The sequence below is a fragment of the Raphanus sativus genome, unplaced genomic scaffold (assembly GCF_000801105.2).
Source record: "Raphanus sativus cultivar WK10039 unplaced genomic scaffold, ASM80110v3 Scaffold1356, whole genome shotgun sequence".
Classification (NCBI taxonomy): domain Eukaryota; kingdom Viridiplantae; phylum Streptophyta; class Magnoliopsida; order Brassicales; family Brassicaceae; genus Raphanus; species Raphanus sativus.
The window spans coordinates 1-22,840 of NW_026616668.1; the positions used below are offsets into that span (position 1 = coordinate 1).

General features: G+C 36.8%; 6 protein-coding genes across 7 annotated transcripts; 5 read left to right on the top strand and 1 right to left on the bottom strand.

The window, feature by feature from the left end:
- Positions 1-395: 395 nt before the first annotated feature.
- LOC130504095 (50S ribosomal protein L3-2, mitochondrial-like) lies at positions 396-2,251 on the top strand. The gene is made up of 5 exons (XM_056998685.1): positions 396-903; positions 985-1,194; positions 1,528-1,632; positions 1,708-1,821; positions 1,903-2,251. Exons 1-5 carry the CDS (start codon positions 538-540, stop codon positions 2,074-2,076), a joined length of 969 nt encoding a protein of 322 aa, XP_056854665.1. The 5' UTR covers positions 396-537; the 3' UTR covers positions 2,077-2,251.
- Positions 2,252-2,734: 483 nt separating this feature from the next.
- Positions 2,735-3,368, top strand: LOC130504096 (uncharacterized; the record flags this gene model as incomplete). Its single annotated transcript, XM_056998686.1, is given in 1 exon segment — positions 2,735-3,368. A coding segment is annotated over 1 exon segment (333 nt), but the record flags the coding sequence as incomplete, so codon positions are not given.
- A 2,320-nt stretch (positions 3,369-5,688) lies between these two features.
- LOC108807688 (uncharacterized) lies at positions 5,689-9,094 on the top strand. Its single transcript, XM_056998681.1, has 5 exons — positions 5,689-5,890; positions 6,057-8,001; positions 8,085-8,168; positions 8,409-8,813; positions 8,881-9,094. Exons 2-5 carry the CDS (start codon positions 6,079-6,081, stop codon positions 8,983-8,985), a joined length of 2,517 nt encoding a protein of 838 aa, XP_056854661.1. The 5' UTR covers positions 5,689-5,890; positions 6,057-6,078; the 3' UTR covers positions 8,986-9,094.
- Positions 9,095-9,297: 203 nt separating this feature from the next.
- On the top strand, positions 9,298-11,877 carry LOC108811864 (novel plant SNARE 13-like). 2 transcript variants are annotated; one of them, XM_056998682.1, is made up of 11 exons: positions 9,298-9,429; positions 9,518-9,690; positions 9,799-9,891; positions 10,072-10,165; positions 10,473-10,510; positions 10,654-10,757; positions 10,853-10,932; positions 10,999-11,055; positions 11,157-11,249; positions 11,342-11,416; positions 11,514-11,877. In XM_056998682.1, the coding sequence occupies exons 2-11, from the start codon at positions 9,614-9,616 to the stop codon at positions 11,619-11,621; spliced, it is 819 nt and encodes a 272-aa protein (XP_056854662.1). In that variant the 5' UTR covers positions 9,298-9,429; positions 9,518-9,613; the 3' UTR covers positions 11,622-11,877. The 2 variants fall into 2 exon arrangements, with proteins under 2 accessions (XP_056854662.1, XP_056854663.1); XM_056998683.1 differs by having other exon boundaries at positions 9,312-9,429; positions 9,515-9,690.
- A 280-nt stretch (positions 11,878-12,157) lies between these two features.
- LOC108811861 (probable sugar phosphate/phosphate translocator At3g17430) lies at positions 12,158-15,301 on the bottom strand. Its single transcript, XM_018583968.2, has 10 exons — positions 15,125-15,301; positions 14,858-15,011; positions 14,489-14,596; positions 14,252-14,283; positions 14,096-14,146; positions 13,958-14,019; positions 13,613-13,874; positions 13,106-13,371; positions 12,895-12,989; positions 12,158-12,623 (listed from the first exon to the last, which is right to left on the bottom strand). Exons 2-10 carry the CDS (start codon positions 14,942-14,944, stop codon positions 12,465-12,467), a joined length of 1,122 nt encoding a protein of 373 aa, XP_018439470.1. The 5' UTR covers positions 14,945-15,011; positions 15,125-15,301; the 3' UTR covers positions 12,158-12,464.
- Positions 15,302-20,938: 5,637 nt separating this feature from the next.
- On the top strand, positions 20,939-22,305 carry LOC130504094 (probable receptor-like protein kinase At3g17420). Its single transcript, XM_056998684.1, has 2 exons — positions 20,939-21,151; positions 21,685-22,305. The coding sequence occupies exon 2, from the start codon at positions 21,724-21,726 to the stop codon at positions 22,303-22,305; it is 582 nt and encodes a 193-aa protein (XP_056854664.1). The 5' UTR covers positions 20,939-21,151; positions 21,685-21,723.
- The last annotated feature ends 535 nt before the right edge of the window (positions 22,306-22,840 follow it).

A 22,840-nucleotide genomic window follows, 5' to 3' on the forward strand; every position in this document is an offset into this window, starting at 1 on the left:
GTGTATTTTTTGGGAAGCCAAAAAAGTTCGTGTATTTTTTCAGCAAAAGAAATTCAGTTTGTGTATTTTTAAGGAATTTTCCCTCAGGGGAACTGGAAAATTCACCGTAAAAGTCATAAAAAACCAGCTTGNTTTTTTTTTTTTTTACTCATCAAATACTTTCATTTACCCATGATTGTTTCCATACACTTCAATATCTGATCTAACTTGAAACTTAAGCCACAATGGCACAACAGAATATAACTTGGGAACACTAGAAACATAAGTGAGAGATGCCTTTGCTATTCTGTCTGCTGCCTTATTACCTGCCTTATAAAAAACCAGCTTGTTTAAAAACCGTTTCCAATACAATCGTCCCAACATCTAACTTAAATAAATAAAAATCATCATTTCAGACCCTCTCTTTCGTTTAGAGGGTCTGCTACTCGTCATTCTAAAACCCTACGCAAAAGCCTCCTCCTCCTCCTCCGAGTTCCCGTTTCTTCATCTCCTCCTCTTCTTCTTCCATCGAAGCTCGCTTCGATTCGATTCGCAACCATGGCGGCCGTATCGCGAGGCCTCATCTCCCGCTTCGCTCATCTTCTATCAACCCGGTCCACCACCACTCCTCCACCCTCTCAATCTCTCCCCCAATCCACCTTCTATCTCCTCCGACGATTCAGCTCCGACGCTGGCGTCACCGGATCCGACACCACCGAAGCTAATCCGACTCGGATCATCGACGCGAAACCGGGAGAGATGTCTCCGAGATCCAAAAGAACAGGGATCATCGCCGTCAAGTGCGGGATGACGGCGCTGTGGGACAAATGGGGAGCTAGGGTTCCGGTTTCGATCCTCTGGGTTGACGACAACATCGTCTCTCAGGTCAAAACCGTTGAGAAAGAAGGCATCTTTGCGCTACAGGTAAAAGGAAAGATTCTCTCTTTGATGAATGATTGATTGCGAGAGTCTCTCATGGTGTGTTGTGTTTTGTGTTTAAGTTAGGTTGGGTGTGGGCATAAGAAACCGAAGCATTTGACGATGCCTGAGTTGGGTCATTTCAGAGCTCAGGGCGTGCCGTTGAAGAGGAAGTTGAGGGAGTTTCCTGTGACGGAAGATGCTCTTCTTCCCGTTGGTACTGAGCTCGGTGTGCGGCATTTTGTGCCTGGGCAGTATGTTGATGTCACTGGGATCACTCGCGGGAAAGGTTTTCAGGTGAGAAACTGATTTTAAAAGCTTTGATCTTTTAGAAGAGAAGTGTTGGAATAGGGAAGTAACCATGTGGTAGATGAATGGTAATGTAGTGATGTAATGGAACAGTGTTTGGGTTTAGAGAGGGGATGTCACTGGGGTCACTCGAGGGAAAGGTTTTGAGGTGAAACTATAGACAAAACTGCTATAAAGCTTTGATCTTTTCTTTGCCTGACTTAGAACACAAGTGTTGGAAGTTAGATAGTCATGTAACCATGTGGTAGAAAGATAGCAATGGAGTGAGGGAATGTAAAGAGTTGTAGATGTGTTTGTTTGATGATGTATTTTTTTTTGCAGGGAGTTATGAAAAGATGGAAGTTCAAAGGAGGGCCGGCATCACATGGTTGTTCAAAGGCACATCGAAAAGGTGGTTCCACTGGTCAAAGAGATGATCCCGGAAAGGTATGTGTCAAAAATTGATTTTGTTTTTTCTCCAAAGTAATAAACAAGACTGACATTTGTTAATACGGTGAGCAGGTGTTCAAGGGAAGAAAGATGCCTGGGAGGATGGGTGCAGAGCAGAGGACAGTAAAGAACGTTTGGGTTTACAAGATTGATCCTGCCAGGAACCTCATCTGGGTGAGAGGACAAGTAAGTATCTCAATCCAAAACGTTCTATGCGACTTGTATTCTTTGGTAAGGTGAAAAGACTGGGATTTATGGATGTTACAGGTTCCTGGAGCAGAAGGAAACTTTGTGTTTATTAAAGATGCGTTCTACAAGAAGCCAGACATCTCAAAGCTTCCATTTCCAACCTACTTAGCACCAGAAGACGAGGATCCATCAGAACTAGAACCGTTGGTCGCAGATCTAGGAGAAGTCGACCCATTTATGTTGGCAGAGTGATGAAAAACGCCATGATGGCCTTTTTCATTTTTTTTTGTTTTTAAAAACGTTTGTGCAAGACAAGAAGCCGATGAAACGGAGGAAAGGTTGTATTTTTTTGTTACTTAGTTGTTTTTGGATGTATGAAACTGAAAAACATGAACAGAAAGGAATTGAATCTCTCTCTCAGATGCTTTTAAGAGTTTGCAATAAGCAATTAAGAGACACAGAACTTTACACACCTCATCTTCTATTTTTTTTTTCTTAAATGGTTTTTTTAAGTCAACAAGAATCAAGATCCAATTTTTAAGGCCTCTCTATATAAAATACAGTTTTGTGTTTCTCATCTCTTCTCTATTATCACAAAGATCTTGAAACTTCTTCTGACAACACAAACGCTTCTCTCCCTTAGGGTTACCGTTAAGAGAGAGAGAGAGAGAGTTGTCCCGACTAAGCAGCCATGAATCCGTCACGTGAATGCGCAGGCTGCGGGGAACAAGAAGAAGCCTTGATAACCTTCCCCGTCAGCACACTCCGGCGACTCTGCACCGACTGTTTACTCAAGGAGCATCGTAACCTCTTCTGCCCAATTTGTCTCCAAGTCTACCTCACCCCTCCTCCTCCGGAAGAGACCCTCGCCTGCCTCAATTGCCCTTCCATCGCCCACCTCCGTTGCCCTTCCTCCGCCGCGGCCGATTCTCCCTTCACTTGCCCGCCCTGCTCCGACCCCAATTTCTCCTTCTTCCCCAAATCTCACCTTCTTGACCAAGAATCATCAGCAGCCGACGCTCTCGTCGCGGCGGCTAATATCTCGGCGGTTCTGATGAACAACGCGGCAGCTGAGTTGAAGAAGGAAGCTGAGGAGAAGATCTTGGCAGCTAAAGAGGCCAAGAAGAGAGCTAAGGAAGCTTTGGGGTATCTTCAGGACCTTGTTGTCAAGCAAAAAGCTTTGGAGAAGAAGATGAATTGTAACAACCCTAACCCTAACAAGAGGAAGAACAGTGACCGTTAGTTGATTCTCACAAATTCTCTCACCAATATCCTCTGCATTTATCTGTGGTACGTAGGGTTTTTTTTTTAAAAAGACTACTTCTTTTGCTATTATCAGCTAAAAATCATTTGGCTTCTTCAGTTTTTTTTAGTTCACAGTGAAAGCTGGAGACTTTGAGTTTAGGGGTTTAGATTTACTTCTTTCTTTTTTGTATAATGGTGTGTCAGATGCAGTGACAATTTCAAACCCTATTAAAATTTGTCTTGTTGTATTGTTTACTGGTTTGATGATGATGATTTTCATGGAAGAAGATTTTTGTTCATGTACTGAGTTCTCAAGATTATATGTCATGGTGAATTATACACATATCCAACAACTTGAGGAGAAATAACACATCCAAGAAAATGTTATTGTTTTGGCATGGAAACTGAGATTGGAGACACTCTTTTTGCTTCTTTTGTTCTATCTTTATCATCTTTTTCTTTTTTTGAACAATTTTATCTTTATCATCAAGATGACGGAAAACCACTGGAAGAAAAGAATGAATCATCTGTAGAACAGAACCCAATGTTGGGCAAATATTTATTCGCAGAATGTGAAAACGAAATGGGCCGTTGGGCCAATCATTAAAAAAAAAGTCTTTATGGCATTAAGTTAATGAATGGAAGTGGGAAAACTCCCACATCATGTATGAGAGCCATTGAGAGGTAAGAGCATCATTATCCCTAGAAACCTTATAGGTTTCTTAAGTACACTTTAATAACTATTTAACTAATAAATTTTAGCTAAAAACCTTAATTAAGAATCACTTAATTTTTGAGCTACAATGGTAGTTTCTTAATTTGAGTTTCTTTTACAAAAAAATTTACTTGTTTTGATTACGGTAACTCCATACGAGAACAAGAAACATGCTACACTCGTTTAACAATACCATCACACAAGAAACTTAAACAGAGCAAGAACAGAGATTCTTCTTAAACTTAAACAGAGATTCTTCTTAAACTAAAACAAGCATTCATCACAAGCTCTATCACTAACCATAAACTAAGTCTAACATATTGGGAATCAATAGTCATTTGATAATGCTAAAAACAATAATATATGCCCTGCTTAAAGGGACATACCTGTAAGAACCAGTAGCTGCTTGCAATCCATTGCCACTTATGCAACACTAGAACTTGTCAAAGATGGAATCATTTTCATATAAATCACAGAGAGTAATGCTTTTATTTTTTGTTCATCACTCAATTTTCTACTCAGTTTACTTTATAAATGGAGTAAATTATAGAGTGGGGATGGAGATGCCCTAAATGGCCAAAAAGAGAGTACAAAATCAGTTATGCACTATCTCAACACGTAGTATGGATCCATTGCTAACGAACCATTTGAATACTCGTAAAGAGTTTTTTCGTAGATTTCACCTCTATTTGGGGATTAATTTAAATTTCGATTCGATCCAAAAAATCATATATCCGTAATTTTACGAATCGAAGTAAATACTAAAATTCATATCCGTCCAATAAAAAGCAAATCATAAATACTCATTTAAAAAAACATATATCCGATCCGATCCGTAATACACGTATGCATATATATGTGTATATATAAAATTATATAATTTAATTTTATATGTCTATAATTTTAGTTATTTTATTTACTAAATTAGTTACTGGTCATTAAAATTTTAAAAAGATGTATTTTGAAATAATTTGTAATGAAATATTATTATTTTATATTAAAATTTTTCTTTTCTTCTAACATTGTTGAACTTTCTATTATTGTTTACGAGATCGACATATGAAATCGAATATCTGGTAAAATATGTTGATTTTTTCGGATAATCAAATAAAAAATCGATTATTCCTATGGGATGAATCAGATTAGGCCTGGGCGTTCGGGTATCGGTTCGAATTCGGGTCGGGTTTTTTGGGGTTTCGGACTTTTGGATTTACGCTAAAAGGTCCCATACTAAAAATTTATTAGTACGGGCCGGGTTCATGTAATAACACTCCGGGTTCGGATATATTTTATATTGCATCGTAAAACTCGTAAAGTAATCATATATCATTCGGTTTCAGGTTTTTTGGTTTGGTTCGGATTATACCGAAGTAATGGACATAATTTAAAACCTAAAATTAAGATACATTGTGTTTGAGTTGTAATAAAATGACGTAATGAAATGAACGAAGTAGTTAATGTGACCTAGTGGTTGGTATGGCAGAGTTAAGCCAGAGTTCTTGGGTTCAAAACTTGTCCTCTTTACTTTTTTGGGGATTTGTCATCTTTTTTATATTGTATGCTATATATGTTCGGATAGTTTGGGTTATTCTTCGGATATCGGTTAAAACCCGAACTGAACCCAAAATCCGAAGTATTAAAAAATAAAATCCGATCGGGGTTTTAGCTAGATCCGAAACCGATCTAATACTTTTATTTCAGGTCGGATCCGGGTTCGAGTTCGGATTTCGGTTATTATGCCCAGGCTTAGATCAGATCACGGATATCCTTAAAATTCTGGAGATCCGTTCTCTATCTACCCCTAGATAGAGAATGTTAATTATTCAACTTTTTTAATTAATAGCGGCTCAAATGTAATAATGTCAACATACGAGTCCTGATTTTGCAAATTATGTTAAAAAACCAAACGAGTCAGTCGAGAACAGAAACCCTAGAAATCGTCCGAGTCGAGTTAATTCAACCCAGCGCAGCGCCGTCTCGCCCCCCGTGACTCGTCCCGCGAAAAAACACTTCCGTCGATTCGTAGCTCAAACTCCTTACCTCTCCCGCCTCCAATGTGTTCCCACTTCGCCTCATCTTCTCCCCTCTAAAAAAAGGGCTAATCACGTACCTTTTCTTGATCTTCTTGTTTTCCTTAGAGCTCGATTTTGAAGCTCTCAACATGTTCCCTGTTTATTTATGCAAGTCTGAAACTTTTAAATGTTTGTGGAACTGATAAAAAAAAAGTTTAAAGCTTTCTTGATGTTTTAAAGTTTTCTTGTCTTTGTTGAAGCGTTGCAAATGGTATAAGAAAAATGGCACCACCAACGGGAGTAGTAGACCCTGGATGGGAGCACGGTGTGGCACTAGACGACCGTAAGAAGAAGGTCAAATGCAACTACTGTGGGAAGATAGTCAGCGGAGGGATATACAGACTGAAGCAACACTTGGCTCGTGTCTCTGGAGAAGTCACTTACTGCGATAAGTCTCCTGAGGAAGTGTCTCTCAGGATGAAGGAGATTCTGCTACGGTGTCGTTCCGCTAGAAAGCTGAGGCACCCAGATAACAACAATGGAACTTCTTGTCATCAGCTTGAGGATGATGATGATGATGATGTGGAGGAAGAGCGCGGTTTGTCTAGAAGAAGCAAAGGGAAGAAGCAATGTGGTGGGAGTGTTCTTCTTCTACGGTCTTCAGGGTACGTTGATCCTGGATGGGAACACGGTGTTGCTCAGGACGAGAGGAAGAAGAAGGTCAAGTGTAATTACTGTGGCAAGATTGTCAGCGGAGGTATTAACCGTTTTAAACAGCACTTGGCGAGGATACCTGGAGAGGTTGCGCCGTGTAAAGCCGCTCCTGAGGAGGTTTATGCCAAGATTAAAGAGAACATGAAGTGGCATCGAGCTGGGAAGAGACAGAACGTGCCTGATGACGGCGCTTTAACGGTCTCTCAGGATCCTGAGCAAGATGATGAAGAAGAGGAGGAACATGACTTCTATGGAAGGTATAGTAAAGACAAAAGAAGAAGAAGCTTTGTCTCTGAAGCAAGAAGACCAAAGAGAGTGAAAGGTAGCTCGTTTACGTCACCGTCTTCAAGCAGGCAGATAAGAACATCATCATACACTGGCTGCTCAAGAAGAGAAGTGACTTCCTCAATCTCCAAGTTCTTCCACCACGTTGGAGTTCCAACAGAAGCAGCCAACTCTCTCTACTTTCGGAACATGGTCCAACTGATTGGTATGTACGGAGAAGGGTACGTTGTCCCCTCTCGCCAGCTGTTCTCCGCTAGACTCTTACATGACGAGATAACTACTATCAAAGGCCACTTGAGGGAGTACAGATCTTCTTGGATGGTCACGGGCTGTTCTATACTCGCAGACGCTTGGATCAACGCAGAAGGGAAGACGATGATCAGTTTCTTGGTCTCGTCCCCTCGAGGCGTCTACTTCCACTCCTCTATCGATGCAACTGGGGCGGAAGATTCTTTAAGCCTTTTAAACTACTTAGACAAACTAGTCGAAGACATCGGCGAGGAGAACGTGGTTCAGGTCATCACGCAGAACACAGGAGTGTGTAGAAGCGCTGGAAAGTTACTCGAAGAGAAGAGGAAGAATCTTTACTGGTCTCCCTGCGCGATGCACTCAACTGAACTCGTTCTTGAAGACATCTCAAAGCTCGAACACGTCTCCGAGTGCTTGGAGAAGAGCCAGAGAATCACAAGGCTCATCTACAACCAGACCTGGCTTCTCAACCTCATGAAGAACGAGTTCACGCAAGGGGCAGATCTTCTCAGAACCGAAACCACCCGCCACGCCTCGGGTTTCGCCACTCTTCAAACCCTCATGGACCACAAGGCCAATGTAAAAGCTCTGTTTCAATCCAACAGCTGGATTCTATCAGCAGCAGCCAAGTCAGAAGAGGGGAGAGAGGTGGAGAAGACCGTGTCCAGCGCCGCGTTCTGGAAGAAGGTTCAGTACGTTTTGAAGTCTGTTGATCCGGTGATGCAGGTGATCCGCATGGTTGGCCACGCTGGGGAGAGACTGTCTTTGCCGTATGCTTATGGATACATGTGCCGCGCCAAGATGGCGATCAAGTCTGTTCACGGGGATGATGCGAGGAAGTATGGACCGTTCTGGCGTGTGATAGATTACCACTGGAACTCGTTGTTTCATCATCCGCTCTACGTTGCTGCTTATTTCTTCAACCCTGCTTACAGATACCGTTCTGATTTTATGGCGGTAAGGGTTAATTGATTGTTCGTTTGTTAACTTGATTCACAAACTCTCTGCAAGGTGCTTATATTTTTGGTTGTTAAATGCAGCATTCTGAGGTTGTCCGTGGAGTTAATGAGTGTATTGTTCGGCTTGAGCCTGATAATGCGAGAAGAATCACAGCATTGATGCAGGTAACGAGTAAAACAGATTGTACATTGTTTATTTTTTTTAATATCCAGACTAATCTCCAAGTGGAGGTGCAGTCTGGGACGGATACATGGTCACGTGTCCCCAGCTGTTTTTTTACTTTTTTTTTTTTTTGTATAATCTACATAAGTTTCATTGAAATTTTTTTTTTCCGGTTGTTCTTGTAAGTTGTTCTTAAGAACTTGTAACTAAACCAATTTGTTTGTTTGTTGGAATGTTTTTAGATTCCGGAATATACTTCAGCTAAAGGTGATTTTGGAACGGAACTAGCCATTGGGACAAGAACAGAGCTTGATCCAGCCGCGTGGTGGCAACAGCATGGGATAAGCTGTTTGGAACTACAGAGAGTAGCGGTTAGGATACTGAGCCACACGTGCTGCTCCGTTGGCTGTGAGCCTAAGTGGAGCGTGTATGATCAAGTCAACGGTGAAAGCCAGAGTCGTTTCGTGAGGAAGTCAAGGAGAGATGCGGCTTACGTTCATTACAACTTACGGCTCAGAGAGAAACAGCTGAAACGGCGGATGCATGATGATGATGACGATGATGATGGACCACCACCGAGTAGTCTTAACTATGTTTTGCTCGATCGGTTGCTCCCGGACTGGCTCGTGACTTCTGAGAAAGAAGAGGTACTTTGAAAACGCCAAACGCCTAATGTGAATATTGATGATGAATGTTTGAGTTTCTTTTGTGAAGGAGGAGACTTTGCAAGATGAAGACCGGGACGTGGAGGAGGAGAATTGTTACTACCATTATGGTGATGGTGAAGAGAATGTTGATGTTTACAGTGACGAGGATTAGTGTTTTACTTTAATGCTGATAAAGCGTCCCTAACATGTAGCAAGCTGCAAGCAAAATGTGTATTTTGAAGTTGACCGTTTTATATAAATTAAAAAGTTTATTAGTTTTATTGGTCGGTTGGTTAGTGACGAAAAGAATTTTAAAATAAGTTTTTGATGGTAGTTGACTACCCTCAATAGGATTTGGTGCGGAGAGTGTATTTTCTAACTATTCAAACAAATTCAAATATATCGTAAACATGGGGGTCCCAAAACTAAATAAATAAAAGTTGGCGATGCGCTGTCTTAACGACCGAATATCTGTCTTTTTCAATTTAATAAATTGAGTTAAAAACTTTAAAGTGATTATTTGAAATTAAAAAAAAAAAGGAAGGCTTCACCTGACATAAGCTTACTTCTCCTTTCCCTTGCCGTTGTTGGAACGCTCTCTGTTTCGTTCACCAAAGTCTGATTCTTTCTTTTTTTTTTTTTTTTCAATTTGAATTTCCTTTTTTGGAGATTAACTTCAGTTTTTTTTTTAATTGTCAAAGTAGGGTTTTTCTTGGATGTGGTGAAGCTTTTCTCTTTAGGGTTCGCCGGCTGAGTGGGGGGAGAATTCCGATTTGATCTTCGTAATATCTCCTGGCGACATGGCAACGAATCTCCCGATGAGCCCTGAACTGGAACAGATCCATGGAGAAATCCGTGACCATTTCCGAGCCCTCGCGTAATTCTTTTTTTCTCTATATGTGTGTTTAATTCAATTTTGCTCATTTCTCTATATGGTTACAAAGATATGTTTTTAGGGTATTGATTATATATGTGTGTTTTGCAGGAATGGGTTCCAGAGGTTGGATAAGATCAAGGATTCTACTAGACAGAGCAAGCAACTTGAAGAACTTACTGACAAGATGAGAGACTGTAAAAGGTATTCACTTGCCCTTCTTACTCTTAGTATTTGTTGCTTGCTTGCTTGAATCATCTTCTTGCATTGTCATGTAAGTTTGTAAGTCCTTTTTTTGATAATTGTAATGCTTACTTGTTTTTTTTTTAATGAATTATGAGACATGATTCGTTCATTTTGTACCCCCATTTACTTTCATGTCAGGTTGGTTAAGGACTTTGACCGTGAACTCAAGGACGAGGAAGCTAGAAATCCTCCTGAAGTAAATAAGCAATTGAACGACGAGAAACAATCTATGGTCAGTTCTATCATATCATATCATTCTGTTGATTATGCAATTCATTTGAAACTTTTCTTTTAGTATTACTTATCTATAATGTAATTTATTCTGAGAAACTCTAGGAATATATTAGCTCAGCTACTTGTTAGAGTGTTCCACTTTGCATGATTCATCAATCGTAATCTCAAGTTAGTTGCATTTTGTAACCAATTAGCCGATATTTGAGTGTGTATCTATAGCTTTCCTTTGCTCTTTTTTTTTATCTCTATGTATTTGTTAATGTCTGCTTTGTAATTTTTTTTTTCTTTTGTGTGAAATGTCACAGATTAAGGAACTCAACTCTTATGTTGCACTAAGAAAAACGTAAGTGCTTCTGTCATTTCTCTTTTAATAGCTGGATTATTGAACGTCGTACCCGTCCGTTACATATTGCATCAGTTCAGCACATGTCTTGTCCTCCAGGATTTCTATTGGTTTATGTGTTAAACTTGTTCTGTGAGTTTCAGGTATATGAGTACCCTTGGCAACAAGAAAGTTGAGCTTTTTGATATGGGAGCTGGAGCCAGCGGCGAACCACCTACAGCTGAAGAAAATGTTCAAGTAGCTTCAGGTCAGTCCGTCCCTATGCTTGATATTTCTATGCTACCAAGATTATTTTGGAATAAGAAAACTGGCGTGGAGCTTTTATGTAATTTTTATGTACAGCAATGTCAAACCAGGAGCTTGTTGATGCTGGAATGAACAGAATGGATGAGACTGACCAGGCCATTGAGCGCTCAAAACAGGTAAGATTTACAGATAATAAAATTGTGTTCCGTTGTTACTATAACATTCTTGTTCCTATTATTCAGGTTGTAGAGCAAACAATAGAAGTTGGAACTCAAACTGCAGCTAACTTAAAGGGACAGGTAATAATGCAAAAAGCATCCTCCATATCATCCCCCCCCCCCTATTTTAATCTTTTGCTGCCACAGACTCAACTCAATTTGGTCTGTAAATAATATCGCAGACGGATCAAATGGGGCGTGTGGTTAACCAATTGGACACCATTCAGTTCTCTCTCAAGAAGGCTTCCAAGCTAGTCAAAGAGATAGGCAGACAGGTTTTTTAACAACTTCATTCTGACATATATTTATATCTCTTCTTGCTTGACTACAAAACCCCTGAATCTCTTATGTCTAACTGTTGTTTCAGGTGGCAACTGATAAATGCATAATGATGTTTCTGTTTCTCATTGTATGTGGTGTTGTAGCCATTATCGTAGTGAAGGTACTTTCTTTGCTCATTCCAATAATAGTTGTGGTTGCTCTCATTAGAAAGTTGTAGTAACTCTGTTTCTCTCTGTGTGTGAAAACTCTCTACACAGATCGTACACCCGAATAACAAAGACATTAGGGACATCCCAGGGTTAGCTCCTCCAGCGCCATCGAGGAAGCTACTCTACTTGAGAAATCCAGAGTACATGCGAAGATAGAAAGAAAGAAAGCTCTGTCTGTATATTTATTTACGTGGACTGAGGATATTTGCATCTTGAGGTTCGGTAATTTGATCTTCTTTGCTTAATTCATTTGTTTACACTCCATGAGAGAGAGAGAGGAGAGATTGTGTGGTTTGATAGTTCATTTGAATCTTTGTTGTTTTTGACTGGAGAGGGCTTTGTATATTTTCATCTTCTGGTAGTAACTTTTAATCACTTGTTTTGTATAAAATCCAGACCATGTCATACTCTCTCTCACGTTCTCAATAGTGACATCACAGCTGTAGAAAATGTCAAGGACACATCTGGAGTTTCCATTATACAACAGTCCATATGTGGTTCAGTTTCTATAACCTGGTCAAAAATAAGAACGTGATGAAAGACTACTACGAATACGTGCGTGACCACGTTTGAGTCTTTAGGTTAACTGTTGCAAGTCTCTTGATTCGTTGTACAAGGTACAACTGTTCTTTCATATCCAAACCAATTCGATATATTAGAAAGAGAATGCTCAGCTCTCAACAAAAATGAAATGATGGAAAAAATGAATACCACAAGAATATATATAACTCTAATGTCAATTCATTACAAACGAATATGTGACTTCTAACGTTTTTATAAAGCTAATCATCGATCATACTAGTATTACTCAGCTATCTATTTCTTAATAAAGTTGCAAATTTTGAAAGAGAAGTACAACATTTTCACCTGAGACACTGTCTCGGATGCTGCTGCTGTACCTTTTCTTTTGCTTTCAAAGACACTTTTATATTGTAGCAAAGAAAGAAAAAAAACGAATTGGGAAGCAAAACCTCTCTATCATATGTTTTTACCAGCATCTTAAGCGGCGTGATTTCCGAGCTGCGTCCTACCAATATGAGATAACCGCGACGTTATCAAAGGAGCTTCCTCGTCGTTAATCTCGGCTCCTAGTCTTGGGCTCTCTCCACTCACATCTGGATTGAATTTATCTGAAGACTTCTTCTCCATCTTCCACTCCTGCTTATTGCTTGTGTTCATCAGTTTATTAACATTTACACACGTATAAGTGAAAAAAGGTAACTGGTTCCACATGTATTTTGGAAATCTAGAGATTCATTTTGCCTTTAGAACCCTTTATGCCGATGGTATATTACTATGGGAGGAGGCTATCAGGTCTCTAACACAGCTTATAGATTCAGTGCACCTATTTACGGATTTGAAGGAATCTGAAACAAGCCTCATAACCTAAATCCTGTAAAGAGTTAGAGGTGGAGAATGTTTGACTGACCTTATTGATTCGATCTGGGAGACTGTCAACAGTTGGTTGAGACGCCTTTACGTCCTTCACTTTTATGTAGTTGTACATGACGACGCCACAAAGCGCTGTGTCAACACACATGACAAGAACAGATAGTTAAACGATGCATACTGTGCAGACAGTCAACAAGTAAAACAGATGTTTACAACAGTTAAATTGTTGTTGAGTTGAAGAAACCTACCAATTGCGTATCCAATGATGTTCAGCCCAGTGATCGTGGACTCAGGGAAAATGACTGTTGAGAGGGCAATGAGAATCCAGTCTTTGAGAACCCCAGCTACCCGGATTGTTACTGCACCTGTTCTCCCGATTACTAAGAATATGGAGAAGTTCAAGGCAAGAGCACATAGAGCGTTGGAGAAAAAGATCCAGAAGTTGAACTGGATCTGTGAAACTTCCATCGTGGGTTTCTCCAACACATACCAAGGGAAGGCCAGAAAAACAAAACTGCACAAGATTAAAGCATAGCGTTTCAAGGAGAAGATTATGTGTGCAGTAGGGGGAGGTATAACTTTACATCTATGATCTAGCAATAAGTAGTACATGATGTCATGACATCAACAATGAGAAAAAAATCATGTTATGTAATCCAATTAGATTAACGGGAACCACAGATTAGGTAATGAAACATCATATTCTCGAGATATAATTGTTTGAGAACCATTAGGATTTAGGAGTGAATGAATACCTGCAGGGAGCTATGTAATATAAGCTGTTGATGGGGTTTAATGTCAACCCCTTCTTCTGGAGAAGAACTTGAGTTAGCACCAGTCTAAGTGCTTCAGCAAATATGCCTGTCACCTGGTAGACGGTGCCAACTATATTGAAATGGATCTCCCCATAAGAAGATATCACAACTCCAACACTGACAAGCAACATGTTCGAGAACACGTCGCACCTTGGTTTGTCAGTGCCGCAGATAACTGCCATGATAAATGTTGCTACTGGCACTGAAATTCCAAAGTCATGTATTAATAACGGAAATAATATTCTAAAGTAGATAATGTAGCCAAAATGTGAAGTCTTCACATACTTAGAGCTTTGAGCATCTGAATGAAGGCAACAGAAATGTGCAAGTATGCGGTATTGCCAAACCTGCACAACGGAGTATATGAGATAGAGCATCAAGAAGAAGAGCATCGTGTTGAATGTGTATGGAACAGGAACTTACCAGAGGCTTGATGCAAAGAATGCGCTTATAGGTACCACACATGTTGCGTATCTGTTGGACACATCAAAAAAGTGTGACAAAACAGAGAGGTGGTTAAACTAGCGTACGAGAGAAAGAAGGAAAAGAAAAGAAAAGATAGCGAAAAAGCTGGCTTACATTTCAAATGTCATTTTAACCGGAGCTACAACCTAAAACACACAAAGGCAAAAACTTATCACCGCACAAGCAAAAAGGTGTTCAAGAGTTCATATCTTAAAAGAGAACACCACATGTTTTGCATAAGCATACTCCACACAAATGGGAGAAAAGAAAAAACATTCTAGTGCAACTGTGCAAGTAAGCCTAACCTAAAAAGAAAGTAATATTGTTTGGAGTTTAGAATAATAATAATACCTTGAAGACGCGAATAAGAAGGAAGGCGACGAATCCAGAAAACCCCATATGGATCATCGTCAGCGTTATAGGAAGTGGAAAATTGAAGTATTTCGGAGATAATACCCACTGCAAAATTAAAAAAAGAAACATGATTTAGAAGAAGTAAGCCTTTACTGTGTAACAAAAGCTAAAAGGAAAGATATCAATACAGCTATGTGTTTAAACACTTGCATATCTATATGATATCTGATGCTAACATCATCACAATACTGGCACTCCTATGTAGACAGACAGATGATAGAAAATAATACAATTTTAACACACAAACATCGAATTCTTGAATTAGATATTTAATCAAATTATTAATAGCATTTGAATCAGTCACACCTTGTTGTAGAGTATGACACCAGAAGAGAGTATGATGTAGATGAGTAAGTAGATATAAGTCAGTACAAGCGTCTTGTTTATCACCATCTTCCTCCTCTCCTAAGTGCAAAACCAGAGAATCTTTGCAGTCAAACCCTAATACGCCATCCAAAACCTAAATTCCACAAATCACGATCACGGAAATCGCGAATTGGATCAGACTCACCCGAGATCGAGTGTAGTTAATCGAGAAATAAAAAGAGGGAGATTAGAAGATTGATTACTTACCTGGAGATCAGAGGAGACGAACGCAACGACGACGTATTGATCAGAGATTCTATGGGAATCAACGAAACAGAGAGAGAGGAGAAGATTTTAAATCAATGGAAGGAAGGGAACGTAGACCAAGTGTGAGAGCTACAGTATGTTTTGGTTTGAGAAGAGGGCTTGGAACTTGAAATTGAATTTTTTTTCCAATTTTAAAATGATTAAAAAGGGGGACGGTGGAGATAAATAGGTTAATCTTCTGAATCCGAATCGAACGGTCGCGATTTTATCTCACGGATGTGGAGACGACCCGCCAAGAAAGTTAGAAGGTTTGAGCTTGGTGGGCTTAATTTGTTTCTGCTCTATTATAGGCCCATTAATTGATAAACAAGTGGAGAAAAAAATCTGGAAGTATGCAATAATGATGTATATTATATAGTATTATTTTGTATTTAAACGTGAGGATTTGGGAGGTTTTAATATTATTTAATTTAGAATAACCAAGTGAATGTGATATACTAACCAATTTATAAATAGGGGTCTTATTCTATTATCAGGATTACTAATCAATTCTTGTCGGCGATAAGATGTTGTAATCAACTCATTTTCATTTCACACAAAGAACTGAAGAAGTTACTGATGATTAAAATACATCTATGGTGATCACGAACATCCCCATACATGTGTAGCTTTGAGGTAGCTTCATATATTTGATATTTTCAATGGGATTGTAATCAATTTCGGATATGAAACTCAAAAGGAACTCTGAGATTCGAGGTATTTTTTTTCTGTTAGTCGACATTCATGACTAATCTACAATCTCATTTAGCTCTAAAATAAATAATAAAAACGTCTTACTATAAATACAATAGTGAATAGTGTAAACACGATAAAGACAAAAAAAACGACAGGAAAGAGACGTGGTTATACAAAGTTTTGGGCACCGACTCTGTACGTATAGCAGCCCATTTGTGTATCACACCCGCTGATTGTGTTGGTGCAATGCTTGATAACATTTTCTATGTTTTTGTCATTGAACAAGGAAAAAATAATCAAAATATATTATTTAAGAAGGAAAAAGATTTTTATATTCTAAATATATAAATAAAAATATAAAAAAATAAAAAATAAAATTTTATTATAATTTCAGATTATATGTTTTCAAATTCAATTTTTTTTATAAATGTTCTTTTTCAGAGATACTTTTTCGAATATCTTTTTTTCCAAATTTTCTTTTATAATTCGAAAATAATTTTTAAAACTATTTTCCAAATTTTTAGTATTTATTTTTAGAGGGTCTTCTCTGGTGACGGCTTGGTCTCTCCGACATTGTTAATTACAGATTCAAACAAGAAGGATCTGTAGCAGAGACAGCGAGAGAGTGTGTGTGAGAAAGAGTTTAATTTGTTATCTGTAAATATGAGATGTTTATAATTCATCTATCCTATTAAAAGTGAAGTACAAATGGGAAATTACCCTGATTTCTTCTCATTATTTACAACAGAATGCCATTGACATTAAACTCAGAGTTTTGATTAAATATTTTTATCTTGCATTCACGGATCTCTCATTATCAAGGCCCAATACGTTTTCTTTCAACATTTTTATGGGATATGTTATGGTAAAAGAGTATTTATCTTCTATATATCATATTAAAAATCGATCAACAATTAGTTGGGTAGCCTTATGTTAACCATCAACCAGCTCCAATCTCTAACCATAAATTTTTTAATTTGCGTATGATTTTTTAAAAAGGACACTGTAACAAGTGTTTTCGAATATACACATCTATCTTATTAAAACAGAAACATTCTGTTGGGCCTAACATTTATTTTGTAAGTTTTTAAATTAAATACACCTTTATACTTTATAGTTAAACCTACATTAAATCACTAATGTTTCTTTCTTTATACTTCTATTCATGTTTCCAAACAAAACATACTTATACTATTATCAATGTTTCCAAACAATATGTTTTTATACTACTAATTAGTGTTTCCAAACAATACAATAATTAATCTTATTTATTTTATATCTATCATTTTCTCTTAGAATTTTGTAGAAATGTCATAATTTTATAAATTGCAAAATAATGAACTTTAAAATTTGGATTATAAGATTACAAATTATGAAACTATTACAATTTAAATCCAATTAGATTACATATCGGTCATCCATCAGTTCAATCGGTTATTTTTCGGGTTCTACTGATTTTTTTTAATATGAATATTTTAAAAACCTAAATTGAATTGTCAGATCTCCGGATTAACCGGTATAATCACAATCGGGTTGAATTTAAAACACTGATTTAAATGCAAAAATATTTTAAATACACACTCTGTAAAAATTACCAAAATATTTGTTAAGTTATTAGTGAAATTTTTCATCGTAAAATATTCCGCGCTTCCAAAGCGCGGATCAAAATCTAGTTTACAATTATGTCACATACCTTGTATCAGTTAATAATAATATGCCATATAAAACAATTGTCGGGTATACACAACTTCTGAATATCTATATTCTATATGACTTAACATAAGTTAGTATATGGAAAAAAAAACACAAGTTATATGTAGTGCGTTTTCAGAAGCTATCTAAGTAGTGAAAAGTAATTATCTGTAACATTTCTAGCTTTCAGAACGACTTCTATTAATAATGGTTATTAGTTGTCAAACGACGTATATTATATGGGTTTCAATTCTGGTTACTGACTATCGGACACTACTAGCATAAACTAGTGACATGTTATGTCATGTTTTGATGGTAAAAGTATTTATATGGATCAAGCTATATATAACTAATAATCATATCCACAAACCACAAACTATCACACACTATGTAATTTTATGTAACTTCTGATATTTTTCTTGGACAGAAACTTCCGATATATTGTTGTCTTGAATTTGGATGTAATGCATGTGTAGTTTAGACAAAGTAGAATTAGAGAATCGCTTATCATTGTTTCTACATGATTTCTAATTATATTAATTGTGGACTATCTTACATGCTACTTTGCTAGTAGGTCAGATTTGATGTAACCCAACAACTTCAAGACCATAATAAAATAATTGAACATCAACAATACAAAAGACATAAAAATAGATGATAAACAAATTAAAAATTAATAGAAAAGAGAAAGAGCCACGAATAAAACAAATAGAAAAAGAAAAAGAAAAAATAAACATGTTCAGATAAAATATTTCACAACACCAACTAAACCCATATTGTTTGTTAGCTTTTGGATGCGGACACTAATCATGCAATTGTTTTTTTTACGCATTGTCTAAATTATTGTTCTACTTCTACAACCAATCATCTTACTTTTCTTTATTAACTTAAACCAACAATAATTCGGAATAAATCTTTAGAAAGAAAAAAAAACAATATTTTTTCTTTGGTGTAAAAATACAATAATTCAAAATACCAGCAGCCCCATTGTGGTGTGGTTTAAACGAGAAGGTGCAGCCATATCGTGCGTATGGTTTTTAATACTCCATCCATTTTTAATAAATGACGTTTTGGACTCCGTAATAACAACAAAAACCTCTCAACTTTATAGGTAGAAATAGAAGAATTTCTCTGGACAGCATCATATATGAGAGTTACCCAAATTCCCTTGATCTGTTTTGAAACGGATTACTCAGATTTGGTAGATATGACATATGACTATTAGCTTGGTGGATTGGCCGGTCTTCGTTTCAGAGTTCGGCTCATGCATGAAAACTTGAGAATGCGGGTTTGCTCCACATCCCTACGAATAGAAATGTTCGTGCAGATACATTTGTAAAATAGATTAGGATTATTAGAAAGTGTTTTATTTTCCTACGTAAACCAGATTTGGCCGGTTGAAGTTGTTCTTTCAAAATAACTCTTTTTCTGATCAAAACTTGGTTTAATTTTTACCAAAAAAAAACTGGTTAATTATATAGGAAATTGACCACAAAAAATGTGCAGCTGGAGAGTGATGATGATGATGAAGGAATGTATCTTGTATCCACTCATCAAGGCAAATGCTTCTCAGATTGACTTTTGTAAAGCACACGCTAAGGCAAATTATTAGTGCTTTATCTGTTTTTCAAAAAATTAATCATTTATCTATTGGTAATTTAATCTCTTAGTTTATAATTATGGATTAGTATCTTCACGGTGTGTGATTGGTTCTTTCATTTAATAATCTTCATATGCAATACATCATAAAGCTCATATCTAATATAAAATTCAAATGTATATCATAATGTTTGATGTTTTTTTGATACTAGCACAAGCTTGTATGAATGAGTTTTAACTATTGTTTCTCTTATCAAAAACTTGTAACTCATTTGTGAAGCCAAATTAAGTACATATACATTTTGTTACATGCCATTTCACATTAATTTTTTATCAAGTACGTTTACTATTGTTTGTATTTGTAAGTTCGCATGTCTTCCATAGAGATATGATTAATTTGTGACTCATAACAAACAACACATTCTATCCAACCCTAAATCATTTGTTTGTTAGACGTGGTCAAAAGTAAGTATGATCAAATATTTAGTAGTGGACATATATGTAACGGTGGAACCTAATGGAGACGACGTGCAATTATATGAAATTAGGTGAGCATAATGGCATTGGTTCTGGTATTGCATTTGCAATGCCAATTTTTTCCTTCTTGCTAGTTTCTATCTATTGCAATATGTTTATTACATTAAATCATAAAAAGTTTACACGAAATTAAGAAAAGAACATTGGGACACGTACGGATCTTCTAGTTTTTTCTAATAGACTATATCTCAAATTGTTTTTTTTTAACTAAATAAATTGTTTAATCTCTTAAGAAGCTTCTTCTTCATATTTTTTTATCAAAAAGAAATGCTTTGGAGAAGAATAAACGGAAAGCTGGTGTTCATAAAATAATGAACAATTTTTATTACCTTAAAGAGTTAGGTGCAACGTCTAATTTTAATAATGTTGACCAAATTGTCAAATTAATTTATAACACATTCACAAATACGTACTCCCTCCGTTCAAATTATATGTCGTTCTAGAGCAAAAGTTTTGTTTCAAAATAAGTGTCGTTTTCGGTTTTCAAATGCAAAATTTATTGAAAATATTCTCTATCTATTTTTATATTGGTCGATGTGTATTGGTAATAGTATTTTTTATTTTGGAATATATAAATTAAATGTTTTTTAATCTGTGTGTAAAGACTTAGAACGACAAATAATATGAAACGGAGGGAGTATTAAATAAATTGAACGTTAACATTTTCTTCTGAAAACTATCGTCGCCAATCACCACCTATCTTCCTCATCATATCCTTATTTCTCTTTATTTGTTTTTTATTTTTTATTTTTCTTAGGTTTAATCCGGGATATTCCGAACCGAGACTCAGACTAATCTCCAAATGAAAGTGCAGCCTACGGATGGATTATTTCTCCGAGTTTTCTTTCTCAACAACTAATGTATACATTACATCACACAAACTTTAAATACAAAGTGTAAATAAAAGATGAGAAATCTGAGAAAAAATTAACGTCAATAATTAAGATCTCAAAACGTTTTTTTTTGTTTAAGGAAACGTAAAAGCTTTGGAGATTTATTGAAGTTTCAATCAATTCTCTGGTATCCCAAAAAAGTTAATGTAATAAAATTGACCACGTTATTATGAAAAATAGAAGAAAAAACAAGAATTAAACGAATAATTCAATTGCTGGAATATGTAAGAAAAATCAAAACAAATGCAATTTATATTAAAAACTAATTAAACAGGAAAAAGACGAAAATATAAAAGCAAACAGAGCCCACAAGCGACAAATATTCGAGAAGAAGTAGAAGCATCAAAGAAAGCTTAAAACATCCTTCTCTGTCCCCCCCCCCTACCAAGTGAAAATCCTACAAAGATCTCTCAAAATATTTTCTTAAAAATGGAGGAGATAATCTCACTGATTCTTCTTCTCTCTTATTTTATGTAATCCCTTCACTAACTCGAGCTCCAGTTTCCATCTTTCAAACCGGAAAGAGAAAGAAAAAAAAGTAGAAGATAGAAAACGTGTTGGAAAAGCAGAGGTATTGATATAACAAACATTGAATGATTTTGATGTTGTTAGTGTTTCAAAGCTTCGATCGTTGTCTATGGGTTGCCTTGAAGCTTAAAAGTTTATTAACTTTGTGCAAAATTTCAAACTTTCAGTTTCTTACAGTATTAAATGCTCAAACAGTCTATAGCTCACATGAATCTTGATCCTGAATTCTGAATGGTTCTGTCGGTTTTGATTACTAGTTTTGGATGATTCACCACTTTGACCTGATTATGGAACTGTATACTCTGTTTTTAGTGTCTTATATACTCTGTTTTCTTATATCTCTGTTTTCTCATTTTTATGATTCTCTTGCGTTTATTATATTTTGCGATTACGTTGATTTTATGAGATTAGATTATGTTAATTTATTTATTATTATCACAATTACAAATTCTTAATTCAATTTTACTAAATACACTACCATTAGCTACAATATCTCTCCCCTGATCTGTTAGGTTCTGTATGGATTTATTGTTCCTTTCACATTTCATTTTTATAACGTTAATGATCCATTTCAAGTTCTACAGGTAGATATATATAAAAGAATCTCCATCTATAATGGCGTCTGAGCTAAAACAAACTCTAACCAAGAGATACGGTGCTCTTCAACTATGGGAGATCATAGTCATTGCTCTCTTTGCGGCTTTCATACTAATCCTCATCATCTCAGTATGGCTCAGCTTCCGTAAAAAATCAAGAAGATCTAACTTCACACAGCTTCCCAAAACGCAAACCACTCACCTTCCAGAAGAAATCAAAGACATAAGCGTTGATCATGTTTTGTCTAACAACAACGGTACATCTCATCAGACTCTAGATGAGAAGTTCAACGAGAGAGACATTGAGAATGGTGATGGTAACTACTCTGGCTCGTTAGAGAAAAAGACCGCGGTTAGGTCAACATTTGTCTCCTGCTACTGCTCCTTCAGCAGCAACAGCTCATTCGCCTCTCTCGGGTCTTCCAGAGGGCTCTCACATTGGTTGGGGCCATTTGGTTCACTCTACGTGACCTTCAGCTCGCGACTAATCACTTCTCCAAGGAGAATATCATTGGTGATGGTGGCTATGGAGTTGTTTACCAATGGAACTCTAGCTAACAAAACCCCTGTGGCTGTCAAAAAGTTGCTCAACAATCCGTAAGATATACCATACCACCTTTCTCTGTGTTCATTACATTCAGGTCGGGTTTAGGGTTTCAGATTCATTCGGGTTGGAGTGTTTTGCATCCATCTAGGAACCGGTATTTAAAAACCAACAAAAAATTTAAAATCTGAATTAAACCCGAAAATATTCGAGCATTTCGTTTTTTGAATAATTTTTGGTCTATAAATAATATTTTAAATATAAAGTTATTTAAGAACTAGATATACAGTACTAGTATATTTAGGTTATGAATTGTATTTATGCTAAACATTTGTCCGGTAAAGTTTCGGTTTTTTCAGATTTAAGGAAATTGGAACTATTCCATTTTTGTAAGTTTCGGTCCAGTTTCAATTTCGGTTCTTGGTCGGTTTTCGGATTTGGGATAATATGCACAGAACTAGTGCTCATGCTGAGATTGGCATTCTTGTTGTTCCATTTAGAGGGCAAGCTGATAAAGACTTCAGAGTTGAAGTGGAAAGCAATAGGACATGTCAGGCACAAAGAACTTAGTTCGGCTTCTTGGATACTGCGT

Excerpts from the sequence above, each read along its gene's own strand:
- LOC130504095 (XM_056998685.1), top strand. The coding sequence starts at position 538 with ATGGCGGCCGTATCGCGAGGCCTCATCTCCCGCTTCGCTCATCTTCTA. Across the intron at positions 1,633-1,707 it reads AAAGAGATGATCCCGGAAAG|GTGTTCAAGGGAAGAAAGAT; the intron begins GTATGTGTCAAA and ends TACGGTGAGCAG. Across the intron at positions 1,822-1,902 it reads TCATCTGGGTGAGAGGACAA|GTTCCTGGAGCAGAAGGAAA; the intron begins GTAAGTATCTCA and ends TGGATGTTACAG.
- LOC108807688 (XM_056998681.1), top strand. The coding sequence starts at position 6,079 with ATGGCACCACCAACGGGAGTAGTAGACCCTGGATGGGAGCACGGTGTG. Across the intron at positions 8,002-8,084 it reads ACCGTTCTGATTTTATGGCG|CATTCTGAGGTTGTCCGTGG; the intron begins GTAAGGGTTAAT and ends TGTTAAATGCAG. Across the intron at positions 8,169-8,408 it reads GAATCACAGCATTGATGCAG|ATTCCGGAATATACTTCAGC; the intron begins GTAACGAGTAAA and ends GAATGTTTTTAG.
- LOC108811864 (XM_056998682.1), top strand. The coding sequence starts at position 9,614 with ATGGCAACGAATCTCCCGATGAGCCCTGAACTGGAACAGATCCATGGA. Across the intron at positions 9,892-10,071 it reads AAGATGAGAGACTGTAAAAG|GTTGGTTAAGGACTTTGACC; the intron begins GTATTCACTTGC and ends CTTTCATGTCAG. Across the intron at positions 10,933-10,998 it reads CCATTGAGCGCTCAAAACAG|GTTGTAGAGCAAACAATAGA; the intron begins GTAAGATTTACA and ends CCTATTATTCAG.
- LOC108811861 (XM_018583968.2), bottom strand. The coding sequence starts at position 14,944 with ATGGTGATAAACAAGACGCTTGTACTGACTTATATCTACTTACTCATC. Across the intron at positions 14,147-14,251 it reads GTTAAAATGACATTTGAAAT|ATACGCAACATGTGTGGTAC; the intron begins GTAAGCCAGCTT and ends TGTGTCCAACAG. Across the intron at positions 12,990-13,105 it reads CATCATTGGATACGCAATTG|CGCTTTGTGGCGTCGTCATG; the intron begins GTAGGTTTCTTC and ends GTGTTGACACAG.
- LOC130504094 (XM_056998684.1), top strand. The coding sequence starts at position 21,724 with ATGGCGTCTGAGCTAAAACAAACTCTAACCAAGAGATACGGTGCTCTT.